At 37.1% G+C, this 26,181-nt stretch overlaps 1 protein-coding gene across 3 annotated transcripts in view; it reads left to right on the top strand.

Moving 5' to 3' along the window:
• LOC138696896 (carboxylic ester hydrolase-like) overlaps nt 1-24,949 on the top strand; it is a 76,290-nt gene extending 51,341 nt beyond the window's left edge. For 2 of the 3 annotated variants that reach the window (XM_069822367.1, XM_069822368.1), the window contains exons 8-12: nt 3,158-3,332; nt 8,109-8,284; nt 8,983-9,127; nt 10,610-10,736; nt 22,696-24,949. In XM_069822367.1, coding sequence (XP_069678468.1) covers nt 3,158-3,332; nt 8,109-8,284; nt 8,983-9,127; nt 10,610-10,736; nt 22,696-23,038 — 966 coding nt within the window. In that variant the 3' untranslated portion in view covers nt 23,039-24,949. The remainder of the gene's footprint in view (nt 1-3,157; nt 3,333-8,108; nt 8,285-8,982; nt 9,128-10,609; nt 10,737-22,695) is intronic. The other variant, XR_011331484.1, reaches the window with a different exon arrangement.
• The last annotated feature ends 1,232 nt before the right edge of the window (nt 24,950-26,181 follow it).

Consider the following 26,181-nt stretch of genomic DNA (forward strand, 5'->3'; position numbering starts at 1 on the left):
CGCGCGCAATCTCCCCTCGCCGTGTTGACGTAATACACACCCTCTGCCCTTCAGCATGCAGATACTCCCCATACCAGCGTTTCGTCTGCCGCGCGCCCTGTCGGACGCGTGTTCAAACCCCGTTGCAGCTGTCACAATATATATATATATATATATATATATATATATATATTGTTGAGTTGTTGATGTAGGTTTTCTATTTGTCTTTTGTTTCTATTATATAGCAATATAGCACAGAACATAATCAAGCTATAAACTTCTTAGACATAACCAAGTAATATTTTTGATTTAGTGTGTTTTGCTTGTAAACGGATGATATATTCAATGAAACATATTTTGGTTACCAATCAGTTACTTATAGTTGTAACTAAAAGGAAATATCTAGACGTTCGTAATTTAATGAACCGCAAATTTATTATGGGGCATATGCATATTCTTGCAAGACAATGCACCTGCTTGTGTCCATGATTTTGTTATTCAATTGTTTGACCATACTCTTCGCCAGATTTACCTCCCTAACAATTTACACCTATTTCCGGGAGGAAGTAGAACTGAAAGGAAAATAGTTTTCATCGAATGAAAAGTACTAAGTAGTAAGTACCTACTGTAGAAATGAGTGGTTCGTAGATGAAGACGATCTAATTTTAAAGATTAAGAATTGCTTTATGACTGTTGTTAAGTGCACAGTGCATAAAGTTAAACGTTGATTGATTCATTCATAGTTTTATGACCAAGGGCAGGTTCTTCACTGCAAACCCAGCATTCTCCAATCGTCCTTCATTTTCGCCTTCCTCTTAATCTCCGCATATGATCCATATATCTTCATGTTGTCTATAATCTGATATCTTCTTCTGCCCCCAACTTTTCTCCCGTTCATCATTCCTTCTAGTGCATCCTTCAGTAGGCAGTTTCTTCCTAGCCATTGACCCAGCCAATTTCTTTTTTGCTTTCTGAACAGCTTCAGAATTAATTTTCTTCACCCACTCTTTCTAGTTCAGCTTCATATCTTATTCTGTCTGTCCATTTCACATGCTCCATTCTTCTCCATACCCATACTTAAAATTATTCTAGTCGCTTCTCTTCACTTCGTCGCAATGTCCATGTTTTTGCCCTATACAATGTCACACCATACAAAGCACTTCACTAGTCTCTTCCTTAGTTCTTTTTCCAGAGGTCCGCAGAAGTTACTCCTTTTTCTATTAAAAGCTTCCTTTGCCATTGGTGGCCTCCTTTTTACTTATTGGCAGCTGCTCATGTTACTGCTTATAGTACATCCCAACTGTATGAAGCTGTCCACTTGCTCTACTGCCTCCTTTCGAATTCGAAAAGTTAATTATGCTGAAAATTTGTTTTGATATACAGTAACTTTTCATAAATTGAAAAAAGGCATATGACTCGGTTAAGAGAGAAGTTATATATACTGTAATGTTATTATTGAATTTGGTATTCCCAAGAAACTAGTTCGATTAATTAAAATGTGTTTAAGTGAAACGTACAGCAGAGTTCGTATAGGCCAGTTTCTGTCAGATGCGTTTCCAATTCACTGCGGACTAAAGTAAGGAGATGCACTATCACCTTTACTTTTTAACTTTGCTCTAGAATATGCCATTAAGAAAATCCAGGATAACAGAAAGGGTTTATTTATGCGGATGACGTGACTATGTTAGGAGAAAATCACAAACTATTAGGGAAAACACGGGAATTTTACTTGAAGCAAGTAAAGAGATAGGTTTGGAAAGACAAAGAATATGATTATGTCTCGTGACCAGAATATTATACGAAATGAAAATATAAAAACTGAAAATTTATCCTCTGAAGAGGTGGAAAAATTCAAATATCTTGGAGCAATAGTAACAAATATAAATGATACTCGGAAGAAAATTAAACGCAGAATAAATATGGGGAATGCGTGTTATTATTCAGTTGAGAAGCTTTTGTCATCCAGTCTGCTCTCAAAAAAGCCGGAAGTTAGAATTTATAAAAACAATTATATCACTGGTTCTTCTGTATGGTTGTGAAACTTGACTCTAACTTTGAGAGAGGAACAGAGGTTAAGGGCGTTTGAGAATAAGGTGTTTAGGAAAATATTTGGGGCTAAGAGGAATGAAGTTACAGGAGAATGGAGAAAGGTACATAACGTAGAACTGCATGCATTTTATTCTTCACCTGACATAATTAGGAACATTAAATCCAGACGTTTGAGATGTCCAGGGCATGTAGCACGTATGGTCGAATCCAGAAATGCATACAGAGTGTTAGTTGGGTAGCCGGAGGGAATAAGACCTTGGGGGAGGATAATATTAAAATGGATTTGAGAGAGGTGGGATATGATTGTAGAGACTGTATTAATCTTGGACCAATGGCGGGCTTATGTGAGGGCGGCAATGAACCTCCGGGTTCCTTAAAAGCTGTAAGTAAGTAAGTAAGTAAGTATGTAAGGCTACTAATGGTGTAAACGGGGCTAACAACTTATCAATACCTTCTTATATGTATGAGTAAAGTGACATAATTTTTTTGGTCGGAAATTAGTTTTTTTTGGAAAGGGGGCTTAAGGGAATCTGTTTACGTGTGCTACATCAATTGTTTGGTTTCCACGAAATCTACAATCAGTAGTAACTGTGCACGGACTTTTGTCAATGATCATAATACATCTCTGCACAGATTTTATGGTACTGTCTGTGACAATGTCATACAAAACGTTTTATAAGAAATAAGTGAAAGATATATTGTCAGTTCCAAAATTTATGATGCGGCAATTTTTGTGAATTTTCATGTTCACAGGTTTGACAAACTGAGCACTGACAACAGAGGTTAAGCTGTTTAATTTCCTCGTCATGAATATTTATTTGTTTAGGCCTATCCATTCCTGCACTGTCCATACCAGTATCTGACCTTGCTTTCAGTCGTACCATTAAGACCATGAGAATTGCGCAACTGGCAAGGAATTTTTGCGGGCGAATTGTCGAGTACATTACTAATTTTCAATCAATATTTCGCAAAGAAAATACATGCGAACACATTCAGAATTCCTGATCGTCGATAATATTTTACTGCCTCTTATTTCTTGAATGCCTTTCACAGGCATGTCACAATATGTAATATTTTGTACATAAAAGAAAGGGAACTTCTTATCATAATGTAATCATATTATCTACAGGATTTCTGGATACTTTTGACAAGTCGTTACTCGCCTGTAGTGGAGAAACAGACTGAGAGGAATCCAGAACCATTTCTTACAAAAGAACCACTGCAGCAAATACTGGATGGTAACTTTCACAAAGTGCCTTGGATGTTAGGTGGCAACACTCATTCTTCTGCTTACTATATGTCGTGTAAGTAACCTTTCATTGTTGTTTTTATTTATTTGATTGAGTTATTTTACGACGCTGTATCAATATATAGGTTATTTAGCGTCTGAATGATATGAAGGTGATAATGCCGGTGAAATAAGTCCGGGGTCCAACACCGAACGTTATCCATCATATTGGGTTGAGGGAAAACCCCGGAAAAAACCTCAACCAGATAACTTTCCCCGACCGAGAGTCGAACCCGGGCCAACTGGTTTAGCGGCCAGACGCGCTGACCGTTACTCCACAGGTATGGGCCTTTTATTTGTTGTTTTATGTAGTAGTACAACATCTAAGTATATTATTCTATAAAATGAATTCAATGTTGAATTAATTTTCCCTTCAGGAGGAAATATAAATCTATGGGACAGGGATTGCCTAATTAATTATAAAGTAAAAGAAATTATTGTGACGCTGTAAAAAACGGTTTCGAGATTTTTACAGAATATATGGCAGTATGTTTCCAGCACTGATGAGATCAGGAAGTTGTATTTGATCATGCACTCTGTGAATATTGATTTCTCCTACATTATTGGACAAATGTTGTTCATATTCAACAGCCTACCTACCTACGAGTGAATTTATCTGAGAATTCAAAAGGGTTTTCTTTGAAATCAGAAACATACCATGGCTATCCAGCTGAAATGAAAGGCGATGATTCTATTTGTGATTTTTGTATCATTTTGAATAGACAGCATTAAGATATACAGGATGGGAGGGGTATACGTACAAATATTTTAGAAGTAATCGGGGATAGTATACTGAACCACATTATAACAAATTTCTCAACCTTCGAAGTAATTTTTTTAGACATGAAAAAACCATGTTTTTAGGTTAGCTAATACTTCCAGGCGATTTGCTTTCTTTACGAACGCCTCACTCGATAGGAGGCAAAGAGTTTGTAATACTACAAACTCTTTGTTTGGCGGAGATCTAAGCTTGTGGGGTTGTCTACTGTCCAGGCGTACTATGAATGTCTTTCTGGTGTAACAGGTTATAAAATAATTTATCGTGTATCCAAACAAAATCGCCTTTTTAGATTAGCAGATGGGATTACATTCATGATTTATTTTGTACTGTAATACATCCGAATTTCATCCTTAACTGTTTATGCTGGAGTAAAATAATGATATCGAAGACGTGCGTATAGTCTAAACTAACAGGCGTCTCCAAAAGCCTACTCGTAAGCCCCTGAAGGGAACCGAAGCCAGTACGTAATGAGCGCGCTCCGCCTCACCCATCCCCACCTGTACTGTACTCAATGTTTATGCGCAAACGAAGAGCAGTGGCGGACTGCCATTATCATTGTGTTGGTCGGAGTGTTCGACCGTTTCACAATGTCTTCTAATCATGGACGTACTACATTCAAGGATGAATAGGAAGAGAAATTTTTTTGTGTTAGTGGAGAGAATGTGAAATGCTTAATTTGTTCGAAAATTCTTAAGAGTGTGTTAAAATTCAACATGCGACGACAATACTCGACTCTTCACAAATAATATTATACAATTACAGGCATGTTGGACATGTGAAAATAATTTATTTTGGGGCTATCTGTATGACTCTTGGTTATACATAATAATCAGTATATTACAATACGTTTACACTCAGTTCCGCATGACAAACATGTAGTTTTTCGTTTAATTTTAGGTGAAATGTCTAGGCCTACAAATATTTTGATAAATATAAAACAAGAAAATACAAACACAAATCACACACGTGTCCTCAGTATTAAACAAAAAAAGCTTCTTGCTAGCTATGTTCTAGCTTGGAATATTGGAAAATCAATGTAGCCCTTTACAGAAGCATCATGCATACAGGACGCTACTAAAATACTGTATCCAGAACAAAGTCAAAGTTTAAGAAAATTAAATTGTTTCCAATCACAGTTCAGATAAGGAATTTCAAGATTGTAAATGCAATTGAATCTGAAGTCGAAACCACAATTAACCAGTATGTAGCTTACTCACTTGCTTTGGACGAAAGCACAGATAGAAATGACAAAGCTCACGTAGCCATTTTCATCCGAGGAGTTAATGAACATTTTACTGTGTCTGAATGTCTGCTAGATGTAATTACAAAATACAACTACTGGAGAAGATCTTTTCCAGGTACTGAAAGGCACCATAGAACAGAAGAGGTTGAATTTACAATGGCTTTGTGTCAATAGCAACAGACGGGGCTCTAGCTTCACAGTATGTCAAAATAATACACAAACGTATGATATTTCTTATATTTTTGATGTTATTATTTGTAAACATAAGCAGACCGTTGCCGCGATCCCCCACTGGTCGCTCCCATCTGTTGAGGTACTAGTCTCTCCCCCTTCTCTAGCCTTACAGCACAGTGTTTGGCGGGCAGCATCGAGAGCACGAATGACGATATGCTTTTTGGAGATCTCTGGTCTAAACTAACAGGCGTTTCATAGTACTACCATTCATAAAACATCATCATCATCCTCTTATCGTGTCCTCCTTTCGGAAGATCGATTCCAAATATGCCTCCATTCATCTCTGTCTTCCAAGCTTCTTTCCTGTTTATTTCATCTCACTTGTATCCCCGTTCTTGTAAGTTTTTCTGAATTTGATCTCTCCATCATTCGCGTGGTCTTCTCATTCGTCATTACTTCTTCGATTACATCATCAATATCTCTAGGTTCCCTTAAAAATACTACGCCTTTTACAAATAAAAGATGAGGGAAGAATCATAGGGAGTTAATCGCACAAATGAGGCAGTATCTGTTGTTCATCAATGACCAATTTACTCCTGAAAACTAGCACTCAAGAAGTGTCTGATATCAGATTCTGAAATGATGGGGAGCACCATTTTGTTGCCTCATAAAAGGTAAGCGTTCACTACATCGTATCGCACTCCTCGTACGAATCGCACGCAACGGATATTTTAAGTGCAGTGCGTTCACTGTACCTCATCGCCTCATCGGATTCCCCTATCAGCTGTTTAAAACATGACGTCGTACGATATTGACATTACTGAAAGCAGAGGAGTTGAGGTTAGGTCTATTAATTACGTCTGTTAGCGAGTAAGAATTTGTAATTGCTTCATGCGTTTTAATTGTAGAGGAAGAAACGAAAGAAATATTGCTTACATTATATATTTGATTACTGTAATGGGAACGCCTCAAATTATATAATTCTTCGCAATTTTCTACACGCGAAATATGTTTTCCGTCTGCCATTTTGGCGCGACACTGAACATGACACAACATAATAGTAACAGTTGACCAATTAAAATTGATTTATTAAAGAAGGTCATGATCGCACGCATCGGAAAAGTTGTCCATCCGAGAAACGTGGACGGATTTGCCGAGAGGCGATGCGTCCGATACGATGTAGTGAACGCGGTTACATAACAATTACAGCAAAGATAGTCTTTTTCCGATCTGTGCGATACGATGTAGTGAACGCTTACCTTAACATTACATTGTTGGAAGTGGGGATGTTTTGTAGCTCTGGCACGATAACATGTAGCATTTCGAGATACTTTTCATAGAAGTAGGCCTACAGTAGAAACTTGATTATCCGGATCCTCAATTTTATTATCCGGACGCGAAGAGCCCTCTCTCCTTTTTTTTTTTTTTTTTTTTTTTTAACTGTTGTAAAGTATCGATGTGTTACGTAAGTAGGAGGGAGAGGGAGTTTACTTCTGCAGCAAGTGCCGGCGGACCTGTGTTCTCAGTTATTTTCTGTTATCGTCTGTTAGTGACAGTCGCTTCGTTTAGTGTTCTGCAGACCAGGCTAGATTTCAAGCTTCGGGATTTCATACTGTAATTGTTTATACATGTTTTGTTGTACAGTACATTTATTTTATTACAGTTCATGTAGCCTACTGTGCATATATTGCAATAAAGTTTCTGTAGCATTTTGAAATTCTTGGTTATATTGTTTTAAAATTTTGAATTCGATTATCCGGACGATCTCTGGTCTCAATTAGTCCGGATAATCGAGTTTCTACTGTACTGCTATGCTCCAATTAAGCCATTACTCCAGATACCTCCCCATAGAGTGATCCCTGGCATCATCAACTTGCTGAATCAGTGTTTCCAAGTCAGAGATTTTACAGATATATCTGGCATTTTAGGATAGCGATTTGCTACAGATTTTGGCTGTCGGGAATTAGTTAGAAATCTGGCTTTTTAACTTAAAATACAGCGAATTGTAAATCGGTACGTAAATTTGCCTATTAATCAATGTTCATATTCCAGCAATTGATTAACTTCACATTTCTATAATACTTCGACAAAAATGGAGAGGATATCGCTGTTGAGTGTAAGTTGTTTTATTTGGTACTTATATTCCAATGTATTGTTATACAACAAATTTACTTAGAAATGATCCAGTAAAATACAACCTACGTCCAATCTTTAGAAAAGGTCTTTGCGGTTCTGAATTAATAACTGCAGAAATTACTATCTTTCTGAAAATTATATCGTATAAACAAAGTCTGAAATGCGGAGAAGAAAATATTAATATGCAGAAAATATTATTCCACAATAATACATCAGAAAATAGTTAGGTAGGAGATTTATGCCCTGTACTCTTGGATTACAGCTGCAAACTTTATATTGTAGAGTACATCATTAAATATTCACACAGCCAAGAACAATGCCAATATTTTGGGAAAACAATTAACTGAATTTCTCTTCGAAGATTCTCAACATTGCAACCACTGTATTTGAAAGTATTCCAGAAGTTAATACTTTTTCAGAAAATTGCGATAACTCTGACAGAATTATTTGTTTTACAGATGTTTACAATATAAAAGTGTTACGTGATCAGGTAATCGAGAAAGGACGGTTGCTTCTACCCAAGATAATACTATTTCACGACTTGGAGCCTGAAATCTATAGGAAGATGACACAATATTATGGCATTAATGATCCTTATGCAACCAACTTTGAAGACGAAATGAAGTTCATAGATGTACGTAATCAAACATTAATTTTTAAATAAATAAAGTATATAAGTAAATAAATAAATCAATAAAAATGTGTGTGTCTATATTATTTTGTTGAGTATTTTGATACTACAGTGTATATGCAGGCACTTAAAATACCACCTTAAATACCTCCTACAGTGGTTCTGATAACGACGAGCCGTTTTCTCTAAATTTAGGGGCACATTAGAGCTCACAAATCTAATCTACAGAAAATGAATATTAATCAGAAAGAATATTTTCAGTACGATGTTTTATTTATTTTAATGGAAAAATAGCCATAAGTGTAGTAGAAATTAAACTAAATTAAGTTAGAATAATAATGGTGTTTACTGCATGTCTTTAATGCAAATAATTAACGAGTCATGTAGGAGAACAGAGTTGCAAAACATGATATCCTATTTGACAAAGCTATTTATTTCTCAGTGATAATAGTTCACATAATTATTCTAAATACGCGAAAATAAGTTGAGGTGATTTTTTTATAAACAATGCAGAGGGTGACAAATTATGCAATACTAACATAAATAATACATCAATTTAAAACTTTAATTTAAGGATATTACTAAATTATTATTTAACAATGATAATTTACTGATATTACATAGTTTGTCCTAGGCCTAAGTTGAAAATGTCAACTTTTTCGAGTACCGTACCTATAATGAAACTAGTCTGTTCTATGTAGCTAACCACCAAACGGTTTTTTGTTCATGGGACAAACAAAGCAGCTCTGTTACATTCACTGGCTGGTCATAAACAAATCTACAGATATAATTTGGCCTACAGAAGTTTCTTCTCGACAACAATTCTAACATCACTAAAAAATTACGGTGAGTTCTTTTTCAAGATTACTGACAAACTAAAATTTAGGAGTACAAAGTAAGAATTTGACTTTAAACTCGCATGGACTACAATTGAGGACTGTTTTTGCAAAACTTGCTAACTGAAAAAACTAAATTTTACAGGAGAGACAAAACACTATAGTAAGCAAATTTTGCTGTATGTCTTACTTATAGCAGAAAGCAAGTTTTGAAAAAACGATCACACTTTGACACACTACAATGAAGAGAAATAACCCAATTTTACTAAGACGCCTTGAACATCATGTAGAGGCCTGCCTTATGTTAACGAATCCATCAAAATCTCAATTTGGCAAATTTTGCAGTTAGCAAGTTTTGCAAAAACGGTCCTGAATTTCATTTTAGGAATTGATGATTTCTCTATACGCTGTGTTATGCATTTAAATGTATAGTAGTGAGTGCTTGTAAATCACAGAATCACACCCTGTGTCCCCACCTAGGATGAGAGTTTTCGAAATTTTGTGAGTGAATAAAATCTCCTAATGAGTACTCATAATATTATATAGGTCTCTTGGATATGGAACAACAAGTTTTGATGGTGAAATCATTGCAATAAGTGAATGTCTCAGGAATCTTCTATGCCACATAAGTAAGTTTAGGAATGCAGTTATATTGTCAGACTCCAAAGCAGCTATTCTATCAATCGTCTCCAAACACACACCTTCATCTCTAACATCAGAAATAACTAAAATGCTCTCTCAATTAATATCACTCAATAAAAGAATTGTATTCCAATGGATACCATCCCATTGTGGAATCCTCGGAAAGGAGAATGCGGATGCTTTAGCAAAGAAGGGCAGCACTGCTACTTACAGACCTGTTACTAAATCTACGTATTACTCTCTGAAGAGATTTATTAAATCTACATACTTAGACTTCAACAAACAAAATTTGATAACTCAATCCCAAGGGAAAAATGGAACTCTCTGCATCAAAATCCACAGTTAATTCCCGATTTACCACGAAAATCGTCTGTAGCTGCATTTAGATTGGCAACAGGCCATGATTGTTTGGCCAAACACCTGCATAGAATTGGAATATATCAGTCCCCTAACTGCCCATTGTGCAACTCAAACCACGAAATGGATTCGGAACACCTCAAAATCTGTGCTTCATTGGCTGGTCATGATAATATCTTTGAAAAATATTGGAGTGCAAGAGGTCAAATGACTTTATTGTCAAACGCCTGGCATTAGAAAACAACAACAACAACAACAACAACAACAACAACAACATAATATTTTAGGGCCGTATTCATACACATTTTTAGCGTGGGTTTCAGGTGGATTATCAGCGCTTTTCGTATTCATAAACCAGTGTTAGCGATAGGATATGATTTGAATTCTGTACAAGTAACTAGTGGATAGCCGGGGCTAGCTTAGTACGCTCGTAGCGCGTGCTGCGAAATGTCTATGAATAGCACCCATAATGATTTTCTGCATCTGTTGACAGGTGTCAGCCATGGTGATGAACTTCGGTACCTGTTTCAGTTCCCAGGAATTTTGATGCATGACAGTGCAAATGATTTGGAGGTTCAGGAAATAATACTCACATTATGGATGAACTTTGTAAAGTATGGGTAAGATAATGTATTTCCATTCTCATAAAACGTGTATTACAGATATATCTGCATGTGAGGCATACCTTTTACACGAGTTATGCGGATACTGCGAGTAAATTCGCTTGTTTCTCAAGTTTTACTTTTTCATTATATGAACTAATCTACTATGATGCAGCAAAAAACCGAATTCGCGGTTTTCGCCGGAAACACAAGTTTTCATTATTCCTGACACGAAAAAATGGTTTGTAGCATGCCAGCTTCTATATACTTACATACATACATACATAAGTGTTCTGCCCATGGACAGGTCTTTCACTGCAAACCCAACATTCTCCAACCTTTCCTATTTTCTGCCTTCCTCTTAGTCTTCACATATCTTAATGTCGTCTATTAGCTGATATTTTCTTCTGCCACAAACGAACTCTTCTCCCGTTCATTATTTCTTCCAGCGGCGGATTTTCAGGGGAGGCAAGGGAGGCCGTGCCTCCCCTAATATTTTACCAGAACACAATATGGCAGTAATAATTTCTGCTGAATTAAGATCACAGACAAGTTACAGCAAATGACGAACATTTTTCCATTTATATTAATTTTACTATTCATTACGACTAAGATGTACTGTAAGTCACGTAAAATCGACCACATCCAGTTGGTGATGCCCGCTCGCTATACTGTAGATAGTACAAATAATTCGTACTGAAAAATAACAGATAGCGCTGTAACCTGTATAGTCGACATCTAGCAGCCTGCTGTGTCTATGCGAGAGAGCGGGAGAGAGGAGTCGGCTACATGACGCTACTCCTCGGTAACCATGACAACAGCAGTTCAACCAATAAGATAGCTGGTTAGAAGAGTGTTTAAACTTAATAGAACGCGCGAGGGGAGCCGATTTGGAGACGACCTACCCAAGAGGCCTATATATATGTATATTATTATATATATTACATATTATATATATTATATATTACATTATTAGTCCTCTTGGTCCTACCCACCACTGACAACTGTACGGCTTATAGTCACGGCTGGTTTCGGCTGTATCGGGAAGCTCTCTCTCTTTCTCTGTTCTTGGTTTTAGAAAATTGAGTCACGTGTTGTTAGTTTTGTCTCCCTGCGTAAAAGTTTTCATTTATGTTGTTAGATTTTCTCTGTTTGCGGGTGTTCCTGTTATTTTATTCTTTTGTGTTACGAGATGTATTTACTTATACAGTATTTTAAATATATCGACAGCTTAGAAACAAATGCAGATTTGTCTCTAGCTTCTTCTAGTAGCAATTATTCAGTATGTTGTGACCTATTTGATCGGTTTGCGAAGAAAGAGAAACGTCGAGTTAATTTGCTGTAAAATTAGACTATGTAATAGTAATGAGCAACCCCCGGATTCTTAGGTTCGAATCAATTTTGTTGCTATCTCCTTACTCTCGAAATATTGCTTTTCTTATTCGTTTTATGTAGCAAAGCGTAATATTCTTAAATTCAATATGACCTAATTCGTAGGTTATGACTTGGAGTGTCCTAAAGAGAGGCAATCTTTACCAAGCCGATGTAATATATTAATAGTATGTTTTTTATTTTTATTTTTTTCCCGTAAAATCATATAAATTCCTAAACATAAGATTTAAAATCCTAAAACATAAATTGGAAAACCTAGTTTTAATTTCTTAAAACCTATAACTTCTGTGCTTGGTAATGAGGTACATCACAGTCCTTATATTTTTATATTCTCATCATTCACGTCTTGGCCTCCTCAACTTTCAAACCCACCGTCCGCTACTGATTTCTTCCAGTGTATCCTTCAGTGGGCAGTTTCTTCTCAGCCAGTAACCCAACCAATTCCTTTTTCTCTTTCTGATCAGTATCAGCATCATTATTTCTTCACCCACTCTTTCTAACACAACTTCATTTCTTATTCTGTCTGTCCACTTCACACACTCCATTCTTTTCCATATCCACATTTCAAATACTCCTATGCGTTTCTCTTCACTTAGTCGTAATGTACATGTTTCTGCCCTATACAATGTCACACCATACAAAGCACTTCACTACTGGGTGTTCATTTCAAAGTGTGTCATGACGTCACTGTTGTTGGGTCACCGATTTGAAGCGAGTTTCAGCTGATATGTTAGAGAAGTTGCCTATTATTTAAGGCGTTCTTCAATCTGAACTTGAGAACGTGTACGGTATAACTTGAACGTCGTAGCAACAGATGGCGGTCTGTACGGTTTGTGTGCTACCATAACCTCTTTCGAACTGTGTTTTGCGCCGGCAAGTCGTACGCACGGTATTTGTTATCATCGATTGCGTACGGCAACATTCCACAACACAAATCAAAATGCTCCGTGTCCATGTTGACCGTCCAAGTTAATGTCAACAAATACGTAAGTAATCGTCTTAACCCTCTCCCCATATCCCGACAGTAAGAAAAAAACTCACTTCACTACGTGTTTCCAAACAGTTCACATTCTTGCCACTACTGGCGTTACCGTACGTATCGGTAAGTAATCTTCAGAATGAACCCCGTACTTGCTAGGCAACTTCTCTCGCATTTAGGTAATACGCCTCTGCGGAAGTGTAGGAAGATTGAATTCTCTAGGCTCATCGGCTAGCCACGTGACGACATACAGCGAGCCATGACACATTTTGAACTGAACACCCAGTAGTCTCGTCCTTAGTTCTTTTTCCAGAGGTTCACAGCAGATGCTCCATTTTCTATTTTCTGACTTCCTGGCTGCAGCTCATGTTACTGCTCATCACTTTGGGAATCAATTCTATTAATTTTGAAGAAAAAATTGCCATATTAAGAATAAGGGTCCAATTGTCATTAATTATTTGTAAAAAATCATATGTTGTACTATGAACCAGACTTGTAACATATTTTCTTCGTAATACAAACAATGGTGCCTGTACTAAGGGGAGTGGAATTCTGCTGTAACGTGAAGTATGAGGAAAAAGATAGGATAGGTCAGGTCTGGTGACATCAGATGTCAATGGGAAGACATAAATAGCAGTGGCGTAGCGTCAATGTAAGCTAAAAAGCTCAGCTTCCCCAGTTAATAATAATTTCAAAATAAACCTGCAGTTCATGAACAAAATTATTTATTAATTTTAATAGAGTTTATATTTATGCGTTAAATATTGTGATGCAGCAGCTCAGGATGATTTGTGATGCAGCAGTAAACAAGAAGCCTGCACACACCAGCTTCCAAGCAGACTGGTTTCTTTCACTCATCCTTCTGTGTAACCCAGCCCGCAGATTATCCATCCCTTTCTAACTAAACTACCCTGGTCGCAAGGCACGGAAGAAGCTAGCTTTTACATTGAAAGTTTCCGAGTTATCCCTTTCGTGAGTTGTGTTCAGTTGAAGTGTTGATGTGCATTGCGGCTGATATAATAAATAATGAGCGAAATAACAGTTCCTGACACCAATTTACTTGAATCTTTAGGACAATTCTATTATCAAGATTGACTTACGAACAAAAGTCCGATTTAAAAAACAAATTACCGTGTCTATTTGTTAGATATATGTGTAAACCATGAAATCATATTTTACTACGTACCATTTCAGGTCATGCCTTATTGGTGTTACTTACGAGGTTCCAACCAATCTTCGGACTGCTGACTTGACACTGACTACTATTTATTTTAAGACTATATTTTTGTAATACGTTTTCTCATATGTACATGAAAGAAAACTTGAGTTAGCTTCCCCTGCTCAAAATTTCATCCTACGCCACTGATAAATAGTGAACAACACTGGAAGAGGGTCCTTTAGAGATCAGACAATGCATGTACAGTAAAAGTCCGATATAGCGCAGTCCAATTTACCGCGAATTCGTATTTAACGCTGGAAAAGTATGTCCCTGGTAAAAAAAAAACATAAAAAATATACATTTAGTGGAAATCAGTCTTTAAAAAATCAATATAAAAGATAATACTGCATAAAGCGTTTCTGCAGTATAACATGCTGCATCAGCAGGTATACGTATGTACAGCTCTTAGTGGACAATGACCTTTTCTTCGAGGTTGTAAAACGGCATTCCAAGGGATTTTTCAGGAATAACGGGAAACAATTTGTGCCCTAACAAGTCATGAATGCATTTTGAAATTGACAGGAGCAAGTAGGTTTCAGAGTGCATGACCGATGAAGATAACGTAAACGTTACACAGAATTAAAATGGTGGTGAAAAAAAAACGACGATGAAGAAGAAGGTGGTGATGAAAATGTTGTAGAAGAGAAATACAATATTCCAAGTGTTACTCAAGTGATATCTCATCTAAATAATGTAATGTCTTGGTTGGAAAGGAAACGTGAACCAGTGTTCGTCTCCTCCATCTTGCGAATATAAAACAATATGTGGAGAAGAAACGCAGTGATTTAGTCCGCCAAACAAAACTTACGGACTTTTCAAGTCACTGTAAACTCATGATAGTTTATAAACAGTAAAACAGTGAAGTGAACTATTGCTAAAACAATACAATAACAAGTTTTATGGAATAAACTGCATAACTGGTGTCTTGTTTATACAGGGACATCATTTTATTTTTACTAACATTTTTAATATTGACCTGGCTATACCTTTGGATCCACGCCGTTTGCTACCCCCTTCCACGACTGGAGTTCGATGATACTGGCGTAATATACAAACAAGTCACTTTACTAGGTACAGGAGGGGAGAAAAGTAGTTCATCCATTTACGTAAACTAGGAAATATCGTGATTTTGAGTTTGATAATTTTCATTGGGTTTTTGTTTAATCAAAATACAGTACGGTATCAATAAAAAAAGTGTTTTTACTCACAAACTGAGCTAGCCATTCTGATGTATTTATTATGCAGTGTATATTATACTGTCTACAGCACATTAGCGTACAATATAGAGAATGAAGTTAAATTTAAAAATAATCATCATATGGATATTTAAACACATTTTTTAAAGTGGTGGCCGTTCATTTCGATACAGGCTTCAGTTCTAATGTGCATATTATCGCACTATAGACTATTGTTCATAATCCCAATTACCAGTTTCGTCCTTCGTACTAGTAACTCATGTTGAAATAATTCTGTACCTACTCTATAAAAGAGTACCTTACGTACTGTAAATTCAATTTTCCCTTCTGCCCGATCCGAAAAGGTAAAATTACTCAGACATGCTATCTACTGTCCGTCCAAGTGGTTATGTCGTAGGGTCGTAGAAAGGGGGGGAAATCACGTGACAGTTAATTACTTAACGAGGCCCTTTTATTTAAGTTATTTTAAACAGTTGTATAATATTACGTAGACGTCCAATTTCTAACAGAAATTAATGTTCTCAGAAAAGAGCTAAGACAGCCCAGCCACTAGCTGGCGAATAAAAGCTGGTGGGGGAAACCGGGATACGACGTAGGCAAATGGACGACAGTACCTGTGCGAAAATGATTCAATATTGAAAGATCTTTCGTCACTGGAAAACGCGAAGATATTTTTGGAACGTACTGTTTACTATGACCGTAAGGCTACTTACTATGACTGTATATGCGATCTTGTATCTGTGTGGAGGATGGTTGAACTTCATTAGTAGAAAGGATGGGAGTGAAGTACATTAAAAAACTCAGGTACAATAAAAATTGAAGTAAAAATAAAATGATGTCCCTGTATTACAGTACATATTACATTATTTAAATTCATGTATAGAGTTATAGTGCATTAAATTACCGGCTTTACCCATCTCCATGTGACTTGCCATTTCCTTAACACATGGACTATAATCACTTCTGATATATTGCGGTTCAGCTATAACACGGGGATGAAGTATGTCTCCCAACAACCGGGCTCTATTGGGCTTTTACTGTATTATCAACATGATAGTACCTGCTCTCATTTTGCTCGTGCAATAGCAGGTCATTTACAAAAGTACAAACAATTACTTGCTCGTATTTTGAATGCTGCTATGCTGTCAGCTGTGTTGAGCTACAAAATGCCGTGTGCGCGATTCAAATCTGTGGCACCCAAGTACTGTCATCCTCTGAGGAGTTTAGTGCTGAGAGGAATGCGGTTCCGACTAGTCTCGCGCGGTACTGGAGTAGGAGGGAACAGTGACAGCGGCGGTCTGGAAGGAAGTACAATCATACTGAAAACATTCTCCCAATTTACGAGAGCAGTATGCCTATTAGTTTTCTAACGTATTTTTTGCGAGATAGAGATACAACCATTCGTACTTACGTGTTCAGAGAAGGGAAGTATTGTAGAAAATTGTATTTATTTATTTTTTATTTATTCTGGTGAAGTTAAGGCCATCACACCACCAGAAATACAAATACAATAAAATAAATAAAAAGAAAAATCGTAATAAAACTACAATAATATAAATGAAAAGAAGAATCATACTATAAAATTTAGCGATTAGTAGAATTGAATTAAATGTGTAAAGTAATCAATTTAAATATACTGTACTGCTGAACCCACTTGAGAAGTAAAACTACTTGATTTGTATTTTAAGATATCACCAACAAATGATTTTCGCATGACATTATAGGAATCTGTTTTTCACGATACCAATCACACATATTCTAAAATTTCAAAAGAATAAAATCAAAAACTTTTCCACAGCATGTTTCCTTAAAAGTGACTTGTAACGATGAAATATTTAACATGAGTAATTCATATAATATTAGCATAGCTAACATCAGGGAGATATTTGAGCAAAAATTGCAACAATATATTTAATATATCAATAACAAAACCATATAGGCCTAGGTAAACAATATGTATATGAAATATTCACACACTACTACAAACTGAAGACTGCATATTTTTGGACGATTAATACTTCCCACTCCGCTCGGCTTGTCTGTAGCAAGAAAAGAATCTACCTGCAACCCCCCCGCACCGATGGCAAGAATACCTCAGGTCCCAGCACTAAACTCGTCGGAGGAAGACAGTACGTCTAAGTGGAAGGAGGAATATTTTAAAATCTGCTTTCAATTTGAGGTATGCTTATTTTCTGTTTAATACCGTATTTTTTAATAACCTTTCTGTGAACATTTTTTGTTGTTTAGTCGACTGTCCGAAGACAAGTTCGAACCTCACAAGTGACACCAGTAAGGCATCACTCATGAGGCAACTAAGCCAGGAGATAACTGGGAAGGGTGGCCAGTTCCTTTCCTCCTTCATTGCTGACTAGTAACATTTCACACTAATCAGACTTCCGATGTACGAGGGAGAGTCATAAAGTTTTAATTATCACCTCGAAAAAATGAAGCTGCGACCATGAAACTTGGTGATGGTGTTAGTCCTTTTCTACATATTCACCCTTCAACGCGACACATTTTTCCCAACGATGAATGACTTGACGGAGGCCTTGGTTGTAGAAGTCTGCATTTTGGCTGTTCAGGAAACGTTTCACCTCAAAAATCACCTCGTCGTCATTCTGGAAATGCCTGCCACGCAATGGTTTCTTCATCCGAGGAAAAGGAAGAAGTCACTGGGTGCCATATCAGGAGAATACGGGGGGTGAGGCAAAATTTGATAGCCTAAAGAAGCAGCATGTGTGACTGTGGAAGAAGAATGGGCTGGGGCGTTGTCATGAAGCAAAAGAACCCCCTTGGACAACTTCCCGCGATGCTTCGTCTTAATAGCTCCTCCCGTAACCTCGTCAGGAGATTTCGGTAGTATGCTCCTGTGATGGTTTGCCCTTTCTGTCAGCACCACACCTTGGACGTCCCAAAAAACACTCAGCATCACCTTGCCCGATGATGTTTGGGTCTTCGCCAGTCTCCTGATATGGCACTCAGTGACTTCTTCCTCTTTCCTCGGATGAAGAAACCATTGCGTGGCAGGCATTTCCAGAATGACGACGAGGTGATTTTTGAGGTGGAACGTTTCCTGAACAGCCAAAATGCAGACTTCTACAACCAAGGCCTCCGTCAAGTCATCCATCATTGGGAAAAATGTATCGCGTTGAAGGGTGAATATGCAGAAAAGGACTAACACCATCACCAAGTTTCATGGTCGCAGCTTCATTTTTTCGAGGTGATAATTAAAACTTTATGACTCCCAAACAGTTGTTCTTATTTACTTGGTTATTTAACGACGCTGTATCAACTACGAGGTTATTTAGCGTCGACGGAATTGGTGTTAGTGAGATGATACTTGGCGAGATGAGGCCGAGGAGTCTCCATAGATTACCTGACATTTCCCTTACGACTGGGGAAAACCTCGGAAAAACCCAACCAGGTAATCAGCCCAAGCGGGAATCGAACCCGCGCCCGAGCGCAACTCCGGATCGGCAGGCCGATCGTGAATTGAGAGATGTGCGCAGACGCGAAAGTATTGATTTTTTCCGAGGAACAATAATGTCATTGACCTTGATGTAATCCCGTTAAACTTGATATAACTTTGATTATTGAATTCGACATTGAAAAACGAGATGCCAAATTGAATTTATTTGAAAATTATTTACAATTAACTCTAATTATTATAGTAACAGAACATAACCTTCTGCGACAGTATTGGATTTCCAGCTTCCGTGACTTTTCGCTAATTCTCTTTCGATTGCATATCCGAGAATAATCGATACTTGCGGTTTTATAATGGTACAAAGCTGACTTGTCATTGGCTGAACACCTGTAAGCTGAGTTGTCATTGGCTGAACACCTGTACTTTAATGAGTAGGTGTACTTTAATGACATGCATTAAAGGACTGCTACCAGATGTATAATTACTACATTTCGGCATGGTCGAGCATAAACAATAAAACAGTTTTACAAAAAAGCTGTAACTTCTACATGCAGCAGCATCAGTATTTTAAAGAGGAAGAAAATAGAAAACAGGAAAAGAAATAAATGATATGCTGTATAGTAAAACGAGAGGTTATCTCAGTGGCATGCTATTCTTTAAGAATGTAACTGTGGGAAAGTGTGCACGAGAACTCTAAGAAGCAAAGAATGTTCTTTACATGTTTTACTGCAAAATTAAGCATAAATTAATTTTCTGTGTATCACCGAAATACATTATATTTTTATTTTAGTAGGTTATTTTACGACGCTTTATCAACATCTTAGGTTATTTAGCGTCTGAATGTGATAATGCCGGTGAAATGAGTCCGGGGTCCAACACCGAAAGTTACCCAGCATTTGCTCATATTAGGTTGAGGGAAAACCCCGGAAAAAACCCCAACCAGGTAACTTGCCCCGACCAGATCGAATCCGGGCCACCTGGTTTCGCGGCTAGACACGCTAACCGTTACTCCACAAGTGTGGACAATACATTACATCCAACTACTAATCTATAATATTAATATAACAGTCCCACACCATAGCGTCATATAAGGTTTCATGTTTCGACTCACGTTGCAGAAAAAGCATTAGTTAAAGTTCTCATGGGGGAAGAAATAATTGTCTCATGGAATTTCGGCCAGCATATAGAACTGGTGTTCACCCACCATTGTAATGAATTTGGAAAGCTACAACGAGTTAGCTCTGCGATAGCGTATCTGCCTCTAGACTAGCCGGCCCAGGTTCGATCACCGGCAGGGTCAGATTTCTACCTCGGGAGTAAGAGAGATGGCGGTGCACAACTTCTAATCACTAGATTGTGCACCAATGTGCCTGGGTTAAATCCCAAATCTCTCCATATGTCACTGCACGCATTGTATTCTTCACCTGACATAATTAGGAACATTAAATCCAGACGTTTGAGATGGGCAGGGCATGTAGTACGTATGGGCGAATCTAGAAATGCATATAGAATGTTAGTTGGGAGGCCGGAGGGAAAAAGACCTTTAGGGAGGCCGAGACGTAGATGGGAAGATAATATTAAAATGGATTTGAGGGAAGTGGGATATGATGATAGAGAATGGATTAATCTATCTCAGAATAGGGACCAATGGCGGGCTTATGTGAGGGTGGCAATGAACCTCCGGATTCCTTAAAAGCCAGTGAGTAAGTCACTGTTGATAATGATTCGTCCATCAGACAAGGACGTTAAGCTGGTGGCCCTCTTGGTGCTATTCGACAGGAGCAGGCTATGTGCCGGTACCAGGTTTTTCCTTCTCCCTTCCTCATCATCATCACTCATTTCATATACTATACTTACACAGTCATACACTCACCCTAGTAAGACATAACTCTACACAGATACACAACATGCGTAGTGTGGCCCATCGAAGTGGTGTGCAACTAGAAAAATGGGTCATAGTTCTGCCATCTGTCTGCAATATGCGGAACCCGAATCACATAAAGTGAAGTGGGTAGGCATTGGACACATACATACAATAGGTAGCAAAATCCATTCTGCGACAGAGAATCGTTGTGCTAACCACAAGATATCCCTGATCGATCACCTCTACTGAGGCATGTGGGCATGAGACCAGCAGTTGGCTGGTCGAATTTGGCCTTCATGGGCTAATCCATCCAAGATTGAAGGATTTATTTATTTATTTTGGTGTAGTTAAGGCCATCAGGCCTTCTCTTCCACAACACCAGGAATACAAATACAATAATAGAAATAAACAGAAAAAAAAATACACTATATACAAAGTAAAGCTACACAAGAAATAAAGAGAGAAAAAAACACTATAAACAAAGTAAAGCCACAAAAAAATATACACAGGTTGCAGTCACACAAACTTTAAATGAGTGATTAAGTATCATAATTAATTCTATCCTAACTAATTAACTAACATAAAAAGAAACTTGCAATTTTAATCTAGATTAAAAAAGAAAAAAAAAAAAAAACACAAATCAATACTTCTAGCAATACCTAAAAAACATTAAATAAGACAAAATTTTCCAATTTAATTTTGAATTGTGATAAAGTCCAGCAGTCCCTGACGTCATTAGGTAACGAATTCCAGAGGCGAGGTATTTCTACAGTATAGGAAGATGAGTGAAAAAGACGTTCTATGATGAGGGATAGAAAGAAGTGCTTGATGTCGGTTTCGAAGAGTTGTAAGAAATTGAAAGCGCGATAACAGATAATTCGGAGTAGAAGTATGCATGCTTCTAAAGAGAAGAGACAGTGTATGTATTGTTCTTCGTTCCTTCAGACGCACCCATGAAAGTAACTGGAGGGAAGGTGTTATATGATCAAATTTACGAGTATTGCAGATGAACTGTATGCACACCTTATGAACACGTTGTAATCTCTCAGCTAAGAGTGAACTTACATTAGTTAGCAAGGAATCGCAATAATCAAAATGGGGCATTATAAGCGTCTGATGTTACTATATACAGTAGAACCTCAATTATCCATGGTAATGAAGGGGATGGACTGAACGGTTAAGCAAAAAAATCGAATAATCCGTACCGTAATTTTTTTTCATAAATTAAGTGAATAATACTTGTATTTCTTAATTTCCTCCGTGTTCTTGTGTTTAACACGCTAGATAGTGAATCAAAAGTTCATCATTCAAGTCTGGTTGTCAAAGACGGGTTTTTAAGGGGCAAGGAAATTCCTTGTATTGGCTGTCAGCGGAAACATAAGAATAATACAGGTCTCGTGTTGTAGATTTACATAATTTATACACTTCATTGTTGATTTTTATTAAATCGTGCGCAGTTGTAACACCAATGTCGTACTCTGATGCGAGATGAGCCACAGTTTCTCTTTCCCCGAACCATTCAATTATTTACGTTTTTTCGGTACTTAGCACAACACGTTTTCTTTTGATATTAGTGGAATATATTTTATATAGAAATTCTACAGTTCGGGACTCTAAAGCAGATCACACTGTGTAAGTGTCAAGGTTTGTAATAACATACTCTAGAAAAAAATACGTACTGGTACTACGAGTAATATAACGTATAGTAGTACTTCATACATATGAGGAAGACAGACTATATATGTGTCTGTAGCAAAAAAAAAAAAAGCAAGAGAAAGATAGTCGGATAATCCAGCAATCGGTTAATAGGGTGACGGATAATTGGAGTTCTACTGTAAAAGAAAATAAATGCAACTTCCATTAAAATATGAACAAAAATATAACAATGGGCTATTTTCAGGAACCCAACCCCAGCCAACAAGACTACTGGCCTTCTTGAGAACTTTGTGTGGGAACCAGTTGGAGAAGTCAACGAAACCTATGTCCAAATGCGCTACCTGAACATTGGGCAAGTTATGTCACCAACCTATAATTCTCCGTACTTGAACATGTTCCTTGGACCTGTTAAGATTAACATGGGTGTAAATCTGAATGAAGATGACATGAAATTTTGGGACTCACTGTCCTTACCTGAAAATGTTCCTTGTGCTGTTTGTGAAAAGATAATAAGTGGAAGCAGACGTGAGCCTGTCCAACCTGTTATTCTAGTTGTGTGTGTCATATTTTGGTACTGGATTAAATGACACACATCATACGAAAAACAGTGAAAAAAGCAACACGTTTACAAAGTACATTCTACAAAAATATGCAGTGATAAATAGAAAAAGAAAATCTAAACAATAAAGTTCTGTACTCTGGACACAAATAATAGCCAATTTAACAGTAGATAAGAGCCATTATTCACTCTGCATTTTGCTTACCTTTAGAAGTTTCAAGCAAAAAATCTACACTTTATATAAAAAATTGATAAAAGTATCAATATTTTACATAATGTGTGGATTAAACTTGAAGATAAAAAAATTACATTGCTATACTTCTCTGAATTCAAACAACGAAACTACATTGTAATTTAACCAGTGGCATGCGGTGCTATTTCTCAATGGGGAACAGGGCAGAAACAACCCTAATAATAATAATATGTATTATGATTTAGCAACATTACCAATTCCTTCTTTTTTACTTCAGTTAATCAGAAACAGAATATATTAATGATATTATATTGCTATTATTATTAAGCCTAATATATAATACCGTTAACTAAAAATAAATAAACCTAAATTAAACCTACAATTTACCGCTTGACGAGCACCCAGTTGACCATTTCACAGAATTATAGTAACTACTTTGAAAATTAATGTCTTGTATAAGATTCTGTTTTAGTTTTAAGTTCTGTAAGTAGAGGAGTAGGTTTGCCATTAAAAATAACCGCGCTTTTCTCAGCAACATTGATCGAACTAAACGCTCTCGACTTCAGCTGATCGATAACACAACACTCGCTGTCTTGGTTTGCATCAGGGCGCTCGCGCTCGGTCTCGTTGTGAAGTTGGAACAGGCAGGAATCACCTGTTCCATTGCCACTATTTCGTCAGATTTAACTCAGGCCGGCGAATGGGTAAATCGTACGGATTTTTTAAGATCTATTGTATAATTTCACACACAATATTATGTCACACGAAAAACTCTTCGAACTTAATTGTTTTCCGAATTATCACTTTATAAATAAACTAGCTTGACAAAACAGTGTATTTCACACTTCTCAATACTCTGCGAGGGAACAGGTAACTTCCACAGCTTCCAGCGATGCTCGGGTAAGTTCGTGTCCACTCGAGCCTGCTTCGGAGAAAACATTGCTTGAGACTCCCACTCACATCACGCAATGTGCATGGGAAGGACTCGCTCGAGTCGTTTTCACTTCACTGCAATAAACCTGCTAACGATAGTTGTTTTTGCTCCTCGAAAACTGCAAGTAGGCCTATCCTTTAGAGTGAAGTATATCTCACAATCTCAGTTAAGGGGGCAGGGAGGAAGGGAACAGCCTGTTCCCTCTGTTCCATGGAGGAACCGCCACTGAATTTAACATGATTCTACAGACAACTTTGTGATAACAAGAATAAAAATAATATATAAGCAGGAAGTGTTTACTGGACAAATTAAAAAAATGCAAATGTATAGTTTACTGCAACTGTGTGCTTAAATATTTATTATATCCACATTATTATGTTCCAGTACTTAACTCCTAATCAAGAGCAATTACATGTCTTTTATGTATCTCTAAACCTATGAAGTTGTACATAGAAGCTTATCACAATAACCTGATTAGGGCTGTTACACCCAACGATCAAAGAAGACAAACGAAAATTTATACTTACTAAAGGTAATAAATTATTTATACATTTTTAAAACTTTCTTTACAAAATGTGTGAAGTCTACAGTGACATCAAACTGTTGAAGACAATAGACACAAGAAATAAGTAGTACATTTTGCACTGGTGTAATTTATTAATTACGTCTCTTATTTGAGTGTCTAAAATAAGCTATATTCTAAAAATAATTTCGAAGATAATTCTGATGCTTTATATTTTAATTGTATTTATTTAATCATATCAATCAACTCTGTGTAAGTCGTCTATTCTTATAAAGTTCCTCTAAAAATCGACAGGTGCATAGCTTTACTATGCTGCACATCTCTACGTAGAACTACATGTGGGTGCAATCACCTGTTGACAGGTGCATAGCTTTACTATGCTGCACATTTTTATGTAGAACTACGTGTGGTGCAATCACCTGCTGACAGGTGCATAGCTTTACTATGCTGCACATTTTTATGTAGAACTACGTGTGGTGCAATCACCTGCTGACAGGTGCATAGCTTTACTATGCTGCACATTTTTATGTAGAACTACGTGTGGTGCAATCACCTGTTGACAGGTGCATAGCTTTACTATGCTGCACATTTTTATGTAGAACTACGTGTAGTGCAATCACCTGTTGACAGGTGCATAACTTTACTATGCTGCACATCTTTACGTAGAACTACATGTGGGTGCAATCACCTGTTGACAGGTGCATAGTTTTACTATGCTGCACATTTTTATGTAGAACTACGTGTGGTGCAATCACCTGTTGACAGGTGCATAGTTTTACTATGCTGCACATTTTTATGTAGAACTACGTGTGGTGCAATCACCTGTTGACAGGTGCATAGTTTTACTATGCTGCACATTTTTATGTAGAACTACGTGTGGTGCAATCACCTGGTGACAGGTGCATAGCTTTACTATGCTGCTTATCTTTACATATAACTATGTATAGTCGATATCACCTGTTGATAGATACATAGCTTTACTATGTTGCATGTCTTTGGATAGAATTACGTGTGGGTGTAATCTCCTATTGACAGGTACATATTGTTGGTGACTGGTAAATCCGGCCCTGTAACGAATTTCACCCACTCCACTTCTAACAGTCCGCACGCTGTCAACAAACACGTGACAAACAAAGGTAGAGGGTAGAGAAGAGATTGTCCTGCTACTGCTACTATTGATAAAGAAAACATATTACTCACTGGTGAATCATAATAGTGTTGCTTCAATTACATTAGCCTCAGAAACCGTTTTAGCTGTATTTGATAACAGCCATCCCATTAACTGAACATATTAACCTGTTCAAATATTTTATTTACTATTACATATTACTTGCTTATTTTGTTACAAAAAAAGGGCGCTGTTTAAAAAAACAGCACTATATGAACGGTTGGATACACTTAGATAAATCACACGAGAAATGCCGAAATTCAAACATTAACCAAAATGATATATTGCAAGAAAGGGACGAATTCACATTGCATATTTCTGACAACAAAATCAGAAGGAAAATAAGTTTGAAA

Source organism: Periplaneta americana, chromosome 3, assembly GCF_040183065.1.
Source record: "Periplaneta americana isolate PAMFEO1 chromosome 3, P.americana_PAMFEO1_priV1, whole genome shotgun sequence".
NCBI lineage: Eukaryota > Metazoa > Arthropoda > Insecta > Blattodea > Blattidae > Periplaneta > Periplaneta americana.